At 47.5% G+C, this 12,500-nt stretch overlaps 1 protein-coding gene across 3 annotated transcripts in view; it reads left to right on the plus strand.

Moving 5' to 3' along the window:
• Window positions 1-12,500, plus strand: part of LOC106588030 (palmitoyltransferase ZDHHC1) — a 55,843-nt gene that overhangs the window by 9,378 nt on the left and 33,965 nt on the right. For all 3 annotated transcript variants that reach the window (XR_014382869.1, XM_082969848.1, XM_082969847.1), the window contains exons 4-6: window positions 1,202-1,303; window positions 7,568-7,692; window positions 7,799-7,954. Coding sequence is in view for 2 of the 3 variants with exons in the window: in XM_082969848.1 (XP_082825974.1) it covers window positions 1,202-1,303; window positions 7,568-7,692; window positions 7,799-7,954 (383 nt within the window). In the remaining variant the exon portion in view is untranslated. The remainder of the gene's footprint in view (window positions 1-1,201; window positions 1,304-7,567; window positions 7,693-7,798; window positions 7,955-12,500) is intronic.

Below are 12,500 nucleotides of genomic sequence, written 5' to 3' on the forward strand. Positions count from 1 at the left end.
TAGGGATGACCAGGGATGTTCTCTGTTTAGTGAGTCCTCCAGATCAGAGGCAGTAGGGATGACCAGGGATGTTCTCTGTTTAGTGAGTCCTCCAGATCAGAGGCAGTAGGGATGACCAGGGATGTTCTCTGTTTAGTGAGTCCTCCAGATCAGAGACAGTAGGGATGACCAGGGATGTTCTCTGTTTAGTGAGTCCTCCAGATCAGAGGCAGTAGGGATGACCAGGGATGTTCTCTGTTTAGTGAGTCCTCCAGATCAGAGGCAGTAGGGATGACCAGGGATGTTCTCTGTTTAGTGAGTCCTCCAGATCAGAGGCAGTAGGGATGACCAGGGATGTTCTCTGTTTAGTGAGTCCACCAGATCAGAGGCAGTAGAGATGACCAGAGATGTTCTCTGTTTAGTGAGTCCTCCAGATCAGAGGCAGTAGGGATGACCAGGGATGTTCTCTGTTTAGTGAGTCCTCCAGATCAGAGACAGTAGGGATGACCAGGGATGTTCTCTGTTTAGTGAGTCCTCCAGATCAGAGGCAGTAGGGATGACCAGGGATGTTCTCTGTTTAGTGAGTCCTCCAGATCAGAGGCAGTAGGGATGACCAGGGATGTTCTCTGTTTAGTGAGTACTCCAGATCAGAGGCAGTAGGGATGACCAGGGATGTTCTCTGTTTAGTGAGTCCTCCAGATCAGAGGCAGTAGGGATGACCAGGGATGTTCTCTGTTTAGTGAGTCCTCCAAATCAGAGGCAGTAGGGATGACCAGGGAAGTTCTCTGTTTAGTGAGTCCTCCAGATCAGAGGCAGTAGGGATGACCAGGGATGTTCTCTGTTTAGTGAGTCCTCCAGATCAGAGGCAGTAGGGATGACCAGGGATGTTCTCTGTTTAGTGAGTCCTCCAGATCAGAGGCAGTAGGGATGACCAGGGATGTTCTCTGTTTAGTGAGTCCTCCAGATCAGAGGCAGTAGGGATGACCAGGGATGTTCTCTGTTTACATCTATATTTGATTATACCTTCAGGCTGGCCAGGCAGCAGGTCAACATAATGTTTCATCTGTCATGAGTGAGGAGAAACAGCCATAAGCCTAGCAGCCCATAACTACCTGCTCATATGGTGACCCCTGCCCTGGGGGTCTGTAATGCTCAGGGCCAGTCACATTGTGTATGAATATGTGTTTCTATCCTCTGCTGAGACGTGTGTGGTGTGTTGCAGGGGCCCCAAATCCAAACACTGCAGTGCCTGTAACAAGTGTGTTGCTAGCTTTGACCATCACTGCAGGTGGCTCAACAACTGTGTGGGGAGCAGGAATTACTGGTCAGTATCTATCTTTTTGTTCTTCTATATCTATATATATCTATATATATCTATAGATATATATATATATAGCTATATCTATATATATATATATATATATATATATATATATATATATATATATATATATATATATATATATATATATATATACATAATCTCTCTATCTCTTTCTCCATCTCTATCTCACCACAGTATAGGTTGTATAGAGCGGGGTCTGAAATTATTGACACCCTTAATAAAGCAAAACAGACCAGCTCCTCTGTGTTACCCAGTCAGCATCAGACCAGAGTTAGTCCTAGACCAGCTGCTCTGTGTTTACCAGTCAGCATCACACCAGAGTTAGTCCTAGACCAGCTCCTCTGTGTTCACCAGTCAGCATCACACCAGAGTTAGTCCTAGACCAGCTCCTCTGTGTTTACCAGTCAGCATCACACCAGAGTTAGTCCTGGACCAGCTCCTCTGTGTTACCCAGTCAGCATCACACCAGAGTTAGTCCTGGACCAGCTCCTCTGTGTTACCCAGTCAGCATCACACCAGAGTTAGTCCTAGACCAGCTCCTCTGTGTTTACCAGTCAGCATCACACCAGAGTTAGTCCTAGACCAGCTGCTCTGTGTTTACCAGTCAGCATCACACCAGAGTTAGTCCTAGACCAGCTCCTCTGTGTTCACCAGTCAGCATCACACCAGAGTTAGTCCTAGACCAGCTCCTCTGTGTTTACCAGTCAGCATCACACCAGAGTTAGTCCTAGACCAGCTCCTCTGTGTTCACCAGTCAGCATCACACCAGAGTTAGTCCTGGACCAGCTCCTCTGTGTTACCCAGTCAGCATCACACCAGAGTTAGTCCTAGACCAGCTCCTCTGTGTTTACCAGTCAGCATCACACCAGAGTTCGTCCTAGACCAGCTCCTCTGTGTTACCCAGTCAGCATCACACCAGAGTTAGTCCTAGACCAGCTCCTCTGTGTTTACCAGTAAGCATCACACCAGAGTTAGTCCTGGACCAGCTCCTCTGTGTTTACCAGTCAGCATCACACCAGAGTTAGTCCTGGACCAGCTGCTCTGTGTTACCCAGTCAGCATCACACCAGAGTTAGTCCTAGACCAGCTCCTGTGTGTTTACCAGTCAGCATCACACCAGAGTTAGTCCTGGACCAGCTCCTCTGTGTTTACCAGTCAGCATCACACCAGAGTTAGTCCTGGACCAGCTCCTCTGTGTTACCCAGTCAGCATCACACCAGAGTTAGTCCTAGACCAGCTCCTCTGTGTTTACCAGTCAGCATCACACCAGAGTTAGTCCTAGACCAGCTCCTGTGTGTTTACCAGTAAGCATCACACCAGAGTTAGTCCTGGACCAGCTCCTCTGTGTTTACCAGTCAGCATCACACCAGAGTTGACATGTTGGGCAGGTTTAGCATTGGGCAGGTTTAGCATTGGGCAAGTTTAGCATTGGGCAGGTTTAGCATTGGGCAGGTTTAGCATTGGGCAAGTTTAGCATTGGGCAAGTTTAGCATTGGGCAGGTTTAGCATTGGGCAGGTTTAGCATTGGGCAGGTTTAGCTTTGGGCAGGTTTAGCATTGGGCAGGTTTAGCTTTGGGCAGGTTTAGCATTGGGCAGGTTTAGCATTGGGCAGGTTTAGCTTTGGGCCGGTTTAGCATTGGGCAGGTTTAGCTTTGGGCAGGTTTAGCTTTGGGCAGGTTTAGCATTGGGCAGGTTTAGCATTGGGCAGGTTTAGCATTGGGCAGGTTTAGCTTTGGGCAGGTTTAGCATTGGGCAGGTTTAGCATTGGGCAGGTTTAGCTTTGGGCAGGTTTAGCATTGGGCAGGTTTAGCTGATTCAACAAAGTTTTATTTTAGCGCCTGGCTACGCAGACGCTCGTTGGTCAGCATGTTAGCTACGTTTTTCCATTTCAAATGAGCTTGGGAAAAAAACAAGTGAATAATGGCCACATTTGTATTGTTTTTTGTGACTAAAGCGCTACGATAAAACGAGATGTGTCCTAGACCTGAAGGTTAGAATGCTCTCCTTGGTGACTTTAGGCCTGAAGGTTAGAATGCTCTCCTTGGTGACTTTAGGCCAGGAGGTTAGAATGCTCTCCTTGGTGACTTTAGACCTGAAGGTTAGAATGCTCTCCTTGGTGACTTTAGACCTGAAGGTTAGAATGCTCTCCTTGGTGACTTTAGACCTGAAGGTTAGAATGCTCTCCTTGGTGACTTTAGGCCTGAAGGTTAGAATGCTCTCCTTGGTGACTTTAGACCTGAAGGTTAGAATGCTCTCCTTGGTGACTTTAGACCTGAAGGTTAGAATGCTCTCCTTGGTGACTTTAGACCTGAAGGTTAGAATGCTATCCTTGGTGACTTTAGGCCAGGAGGTTAGAATGCTATCCTTGGTGACTTTAGACCTGAAGGTTAGAATGCTCTCCTTGGTGACTTTAGGCCTGAAGGTTAGAATGCTCTCCTTGGTGACTTTAGACCTGAAGGTTAGAATGCTCTCCTTGGTGACTTTAGACCTGAAGGTTAGAATGCTCTCCTTGGTGACTTTAGACCTGAAGGTTAGAATGCTCTCCTTGGTGACTTTAGGCCTGAAGGTTAGAATGCTCTCCTTGGTGACTTTAGACCTGAAGGTTAGAATGCTCTCCTTGGTGACTTAAGACCTGAAGGTTAGAATGCTCTCCTTGGTGACTTTAGACCTGAAGGTTAGAATGCTCTCCTTGGTGACTTTAGGCTCGAAGGTTAGAATGCTCTCCTTGGTGACTTTAGGCCTGAAGGTTAGAATGCTCTCCTTGGTGACTTTAGACCTGAAGGTTAGAATGCTCTCCTTGGTGACTTAAGACCTGAAGGTTAGAATGCTCTCCTTGGTGACTTTAGGCCTGAAGGTTAGAATGCTCTCCTTGGTGACTTTAGACCTGAAGGTTAGAATGCTCTCCTTGGTGACTTTAGACCTGAAGGTTAGAATGCTCTCCTTGGTGACTTTAGACCTGAAGGTTAGAATGCTCTCCTTGGTGACTTTAGACCTGAAGGTTAGAATGCTCTCCTTGGTGACTTTAGGCCTGAAGGTTAGAATGCTCTCCTTGGTGACTTTAGACCAGAAGGTTAGAATGCTCTCCTTGGTGACTTTAGGCCTGAAGGTTAGAATGCTCTCCTTGGTGACTTTAGACCTGAAGGTTAGAATGCTCTCCTTGGTGACTTTAGACCTGAAGGTTAGAATGCTATCCTTGGTGACTTTAGACCTGAAGGTTAGAATGCTCTCCTTGGTGACTTTAGGCCAGGAGGTTAGAATGCTATCCTTGGTGACTTTAGGCCAGGAGGTTAGAATGCTATCCTTGGTGACTTTAGACCAGAAGGTTAGAATGCTCTCCTTGGTGACTTTAGACCTGAAGGTTAGAATGCTCTCCTTGGTGACTTTAGACCTGAAGGTTAGAATGCTCTCCTTGGTGACTTTAGGCCTGAAGGTTAGAATGCTCTCCTTGGTGACTTTAGGCCTGAAGGTTAGAATGCTCTCCTTGGTGACTTTAGACCTGAAGGTTAGAATGCTCTCCTTGGTGACTTAAGACCTGAAGGTTAGAATGCTCTCCTTGGTGACTTTAGACCTGAAGGTTAGAATGCTCTCCTTGGTGACTTTAGGCTCGAAGGTTAGAATGCTCTCCTTGGTGACTTTAGACCTGAAGGTTAGAATGCTCTCCTTGGTGACTTTAGACCTGAAGGTTAGAATACTCTCCTTGGTGACTTTAGACCTGAAGGTTAGAATGCTCTCCTTGGTGACTTTAGGCCAGGAGGTTAGAATGCTCTCCTTGGTGACTTTAGACCTGAAGGTTAGAATGCTCTCCTTGGTGACTTTAGACCTGAAGGTTAGAATGCTCTCCTTGGTGACTTTAGGCCTGAAGGTTAGAATGCTCTCCTTGGTGACTTTAGACCAGAAGGTTAGAATGCTCTCCTTGGTGACTTAAGACCTGAAGGTTAGAATGCTCTCCTTGGTGACTTTAGACCTGAAGGTTAGAATGCTCTCCTTGGTGACTTTAGGCTCGAAGGTTAGAATGCTCTCCTTGGTGACTTTAGACCAGAAGGTTAGAATGCTCTCCTTGGTGACTTTAGACCTGAAGGTTAGAATGCTCTCCTTGGTGACTTTAGACCTGAAGGTTAGAATGCTCTCCTTGGTGACTTTAGACCTGAAGGTTAGAATGCTCTCCTTGGTGACTTTAGACCTGAAGGTTAGAATGCTCTCCTTGGTGACTTTAGGTCGTAACACAGAGTACTGCTCGTGTTTCACAGCATCATAACAACACTGTGTTTATCTGTAATGAAAGTATCTTGTCCGTTGATAGACTGTCACTGAAGTCCTCGTCTCTCATGACCTTCAGCTACCACACTACTAGGACTGATTGTTTGTCTCCTGACTGAATAAGTCAGTGGGAAAAGCTTCCCTTGTTCACTTCAAAGTATGTAACTAGCCATAGTGTTCACTTCAACGTATGTAACTAGCCATAGTGTTCACTTCAAAGTATGTAACTAGCCATAGTGTTCACTTCAAAGTATGTAACTAGCCATAGTGTTCACTTCAACGTATGTAACTAGCCATAGTGTTCACTTCAAAGTATGTAACTAGCCATAGTGTTCACTTCAACGTATGTAACTAGCCATAGTGTTCACTTCAACGTATGTAACTAGCCATAGTGTTCACTTCAACGTATGTAACTAGCCATAGTGTTCACTTCAACGTATGTAACTAGCCATAGTGTTCACTTCAACGTATGTAACTAGCCATAGTGTTCACTTCAACGTATGTAACTAGCCATAGTGTTCACTTCAACGTATGTAACTAGCCATAGTGTTCACTTCAACGTATGTAACTAGCCATAGTGTTCACTTCAAAGTATGTAACTAGCCATAGTGTTCACTTCAACGTATGTAACTAGCCATAGTGTTCACTTCAACGTATGTAACTAGCCATAGTGTTCACTTCAACGTATGTAACTAGCCATAGTGTTCACTTCAACGTATGTAACTAGCCATAGTGTTCACTTCAACGTATGTAACTAGCCATAGTGTTCACTTCAACGTATGTAACTAGCCATAGTGTTCACTTCAACGTATGTAACTAGCCATAGTGTTCACTTCAACGTATGTAACTAGCCATAGTGTTCACTTCAACGTATGTAACTAGCCATAGTGTTCACTTCAACGTATGTAACTAGCCATAGTGTTCACTTCAACGTATGTAACTAGCCATAGTGTTCACTTCAACGTATGTAACTAGCCATAGTGTTCACTTCAACGTATGTAACTAGCCATAGTGTTCACTTCAACGTATGTAACTAGCCATAGTGTTCACTTCAACGTATGTAACTAGCCATAGTGCCTGAATATGCTCAAAGCTTTTTCACCCTTCACTAGTATAGCTGGTATAGACAATATATCATATCCTAACCTCCCATCATTCCCTCTCTGTGTTCATGTACCCTATCCCCTCTCTCTACCCCAGGCTCTTCCTGAACAGTGGTATCTCTGTGTTCATGTACCCTATCCTCTCTCTCTACCCCAGGCTCTTCCTGAACAGTGGTATCTCTGTGTTCATGTACCCTATCCCCTCTCTCTCTACCCCAGGCTCTTCCTGAACAGTGGTATCTCTGTGTTCATGTACCCTATCCCCTCTCTCTACCCCAGGCTCTTCCTGAACAGTGGTATCTCTGTGTTCATGTACCCTATCCCCTCTCTCTACCCCAGGCTCTTCCTGAACAGTGGTATCTCTGTGTTCATGTACCCTATCCCTTCTCTCTACCCCAGGCTCTTCCTGAACAGTGTGATCTCTGTGTTCATGTACCCTAACCTATCCCCTCTCTCTACCCCAGGCTCTTCCTGAACAGTGGTATCTCTGTGTTCATGTACCCTATCCTCTCTCTCTACCCCAGGCTCTTCCTGAACAGTGGTATCTCTGTGTTCATGTACCCTATCCTCTCTCTCTACCCCAGGCTCTTCCTGAACAGTGGTATCTCTGTGTTCATGTACCCTATCCCCTCTCTCTACCCCAGGCTCTTCCTGAACAGTGGTATCTCTGTGTTCATGTACCCTATCCCCTCTCTCTACCCCAGGCTCTTCCTGAACAGTGGTATCTCTGTGTTCATGTACCCTATCCCCTCTCTCTACCCCAGGCTCTTCCTGAACAGTGGTATCTCTGTGTTCATGTACCCTATCCCCTCTCTCTACCCCAGGCTCTTCCTGAACAGTGGTATCTCTGTGTTCATGTACCCTATCCCCTCTCTCTACCCCAGGCTCTTCCTGAACAGTGTGATCTCTGCTCTGCTGGGTGTTTTCCTGGTGGTGGCCATCGCCAGTTACATCTTCATCGAGTTCTTCTTGGATCCCTCAAAGCTGCGCAGTGATAAACACTTTCAAGGTAAATCAATCAATCTATCAGCTTTATTATTAGAGAGTGAGAGATTTTACTATATGTGTCCACTCCTGAAGTCTGTTCTGATGTCCCCGTCTTGTCCTCCTCACAGTGAACAATGAGACGGTGGTGTGGTTTGTTTTCCTGCCCGTGGCTCCGGTCTCCACAGCAGGTCCAGTCATCCCTGTCCTGGCTGGCATCACCATCGCCCTGGGCCTGCTCTCTGCTCTGCTGCTGGGACATCTACTCTGCTTCCACTTCTACCTCAGTGAGTTTTAAAATCTGCTTTATACTTCATGTTTCTGGCTGTCTCTGGCTGGCTGGTCCTTTGTATGTCTGTCTGCTGGGACATCTACTCTGTTTACACACGTACATACTGTGCCTCAGTAAGATCTATCTAGCTGGCTCACTTTGGGCAGTCCAAGAACTCGCATTTATATCTAACGTTTACCTACCGACTAAGCATTTATAGAACTAACTTTGAACTTTATACTTTAGTCAGAATCTCTCACAGTGTACACTTTGGTCATTAACATGTCAACCTGAGTCTTTAAATCATATCTACCTCTCTTAGCAACAGCAGCATTAGCCCCAGTGAATACAACCAGCTCCATAGCAACAGCAGCATTAGCCCCAGTGAATACAACCACTCCATAGCAACAGCAGCATTAGCCCCAGTGAATACAACCAGCTCCATAGCAACAGCAGCATTAGCCCCAGTGAATACAACCAGCTCCATAGCAACAGCAGCATTAGCCCCAGTGAATACAACCAGCTCCATAGCAACAGCAGCATTAGCCCCAGTGAATACAACCAGCTCCATAGCAACAGCAGCATTAGCCCCAGTGAATACAACCAGCTCCATAGCAACAGCAGCATTAGCCCCAGTGAATACAACCAGCTCCATAGCAACAGCAGCATTAGCCCCAGTGAATACAACCAGCTCCATAGCAACAGCAACATTAGCCCCAGGGAATACAACCAGCTCCATAGCAACAGCAGCATTAGCCCCAGTGAATACAACCAGCTCCATAGCAACAGCAGCATTAGCCCCAGTGAATACAACCAGCTCCATAGCAACAGCAGCATTAGCCCCAGTGAATACAACCAGCTCCATAGCAACAGCAGCATTAGCCCCAGTGAATACAACCAGCTCCATAGCAACAGCAGCATTAGCCCCAGTGAATACAACCAGCTCCATAGCAACAGCAGCATTAGCCCCAATGAATACAACCAGCTCCATAGCAACAGCAGCATTATCCCCAGTGAATACAACCAGCTCCATAGCAACAGTGTGTGTGTGTGTGCGTGCGTGCGTGTGTGTGTGCGTGATTTGCCTGCTCTGGTTACCTTGGACACCAGAAGGCTGGATGTCCTTTGGGTGGTGGACCATTCTTGATACACACAGGGAAACTGTTGAGTGTGAAAAACCCAGCAGCGTTGCAGTTCTTGACACACTCAAACCGCTGCGCCCGGCACCTGCTACCATACGCTGTTCACCTGCTACCATACGCTGTTCACCTGCTACCATACGCTGTTCACCTGCTACCATACGCCGTTCAAAGACACCTGCTACCATACGCTGTTCACCTGCTACCATACGCCGTTCAAAGACACCTGCTACCATACGCTGTTCACCTGCTACCATACGCTGTTCACCTGCTACCATACGCTGTTCACCTGCTACCATACGCTGTTCAAAGACACCTGCTACCATACGCTGTTCACCTGCTACCATACGCTGTTCACCTGCTACCATACGCTGTTCACCTGCTACCATACGCTGTTCACCTGCTACCATACTCTGTTCACCTGCTACCATACGCTGTTCACCTGCTACCATACGCTGTTCAAAGGCAGAACACAAACACGTTCAAAGACCATACGCTGTTCAAAGGCAGAACACAAACACGTTCAAAGACACCTGCTACCATACGCTGTTCACCTGCTTCCATACGCCGTTCAAAGGCACCTGCTACCATACGCTGTTCACCTGCTACCATACGCTGTTCAAAGACACCTGCTACCATACGCTGTTCACCTGCTACCATACGCTGTTCACCTGCTACCATACGCTGTTCACCTGCTACCATACTCTGTTCACCTGCTACCATACGCTGTTCACCTGCTACCATACGCTGTTCACCTGCTACCATACGCTGTTCACCTGCTACCATACTCTGTTCACCTGCTACCATACTCTGTTCACCTGCTACCATACTCTGTTCACCGGCTACCATACTCTGTTCACCTGCTGCCATACGCCGTTCAAAGACACCTGCTACCATACGCTGTTCACCTGCTACCATACTCTGTTCACCTGCTACCATACGCCGTTCAAAGACTCCTGCTACCATACGCTGTTCAAAGACACCTGCTACCATACGCTGTTCACCTGCTACCATACTCTGTTCACCTGCTACCATACTCTGTTCACCTGCTACCATACGCTGTTCACCTGCTACCATACGCTGTTCACCTGCTACCATACGCTGTTCACCTGCTACCATACGCCGTTCAAAGACACCTGCTACCATACGCTGTTCACCTGCTACCATACGCTGTTCAAAGACACCTGCTACCATACGCTGTTCACCTGCTACCATACGCCGTTCAAAGACACCTGCTACCATACGCTGTTCACCTGCTTCCATACGCCGTTCAAAGGCACCTGCTACCATACGCTGTTCACCTGCTACCATACGCTGTTCAAAGACACCTCTACCATACGCTGTTCACCTGCTACCATACGCTGTTCACCTGCTACCATACGCTGTTCACCTGCTACCATACGCTGTTCACCTGCTACCATACGCTGTTCACCTGCTACCATACTCTGTTCACCTGCTACCATATGCTGTTCACCTGCTACCATACGCTGTTCACCTGCTACCATACGCTGTTCATCTGCTACCATACGCTGTTCACCTGCTACCATACGCTGTTCACCTGCTACCATACGCTGGTCAAAGGCACCTGCTACCATACGCTGTTCACCTGCTACCATATGCTGTTCACCTGCTACCATACGCTGTTCACCTGCTACCATACGCTGTTCACCTGCTACCATACGCTGTTCAAAGGCACCTGCTACCATACGCCGTTCACCTGCTACCATACGCTCTTCACCTGCTACCATACGCTCTTCACCTGCTACCATACGCTGTTCACCTGCTACCATACGCTGTTCACCTGCCACCATACGCTGTTCACCTGCCACCATACGCTGTTCACCTGCTACCATACGCTGTTCACCTGCTACCATACGCTGTTCACCTGCTTCCATACGCTGTTCACCTGCCACCATACGCTGTTCACCTGCCACCATACGCTGTTCACCTGCTACCATACGCTGTTCACCTGCTACCATACGCTGTTCACCTGCTACCATACGCTGTTCACCTCCTACCATACGCTGTTCACCTGCTACCATACGCCGTTCAAAGGCAGAACACAAACACAATCCATGTCTCAGTTAAAAATCATTTTTCAACCTGTCTCCTCCCCTTCATCTACACTGACTGAAGTGGATTTAACAGGTGACATCAATAAGGGATCAAAGCTTTCACCTGGTCAGTCTGTCATGGAAAGAGCAGGTGTTCATAATGTTTTGTACACTCAGTGTAAATATACTGTTTCCCTGGGGCCTCCTGTTCCACACAATGACAATGAAATAATTGGCCCCATCACAGTACAACACAGTGTAAACAATACCCTGGGGCTGGAACAACAAGCCCTAATTGGCCCCATCACAGTATAACACAGTGTAAACAATACCCTGGGGCTGGAACAACAAGCCCTAATTGGCCCCATCACAGTACAACACAGTGTAAACAATACCCTGGGGCTGGAACAACAAGCCCTAATTGGCCCCATCACAGTATAACACAGTGAAAACAATACCCTGGGGCTGGAACAACAAGCCCTAATTGGCCCCATCACAGTATAACACAGTGTAAACAATACCCTGGGGCTGGAACAACAAGCCCTAATTGGCCCCATCACAGTATAACACAGTGTAAACAATACCCTGGGGCTGGAACAACAAGCCCTAATTGGCCCCATCACAGTATAACACAGTGTAAACAATACCCTGGGGCTGGAACAACAAGCCCTAATTGGCCCCATCACAGTATAACACAGTGTAAACAATACCCTGGGGCTGGAACAACAAGCCACTCACAGACCTGCTAGCTGCCGTGGGGAGGGAGGGGCCATAGGGAGGGAGTGGCCATAGGGAGGAAGGGGCCATAGGGAGGGAGGGGCCATAGGGAGGGAGGGGCCATAGGGAGGGAGGGAGGGGCCATAGGGAGGGAGGGAGGGGCCATAGGGAGAAAGGGGCCATAGGGAAGGAGGGAGGGGCCATAGGGAAGGAGGGAGGGGCCATAGGGAAGGAGGGAGGGGCCATAGGGAAGGAGGGAGGGGCCATAGGGAGGAAGGGGCCATGGGGAGTTACTCTAGTCCCCCACTAGACTGTATGGGAGCAAAGCCTTTCATTGTAGGAGTGCTGATCTATGATCAGGTTAGTATTTTATATAATAATAAATAAGAAGGGGAACCTGATCCCAGATCAGCACTCCGACAGGTGCTTTGAGAAAACAGGCCTGTAATGTAGAGAGGTACCACAAGGGGGCGTAGGAGGGATGTCTATCCACTGTGTTGTCGCCTGCTACTGTGTCCATAGAGCAAGGCAGCTTCCTTAACTTTGATGATGGAAGGCAGAGATGGTCAACTGGCAGAAAATTCAGCCCGCGGACAATTTTATTTGGCCCGTCAAATTTTTTCTGAGATAAAAAAATATATAATTTCTTTTT

Source organism: Salmo salar, chromosome 26 (genome assembly GCF_965601325.2).
Source record: "Salmo salar chromosome 26, fSalSal1, whole genome shotgun sequence".
Lineage (NCBI taxonomy): Eukaryota > Metazoa > Chordata > Actinopteri > Salmoniformes > Salmonidae > Salmo > Salmo salar.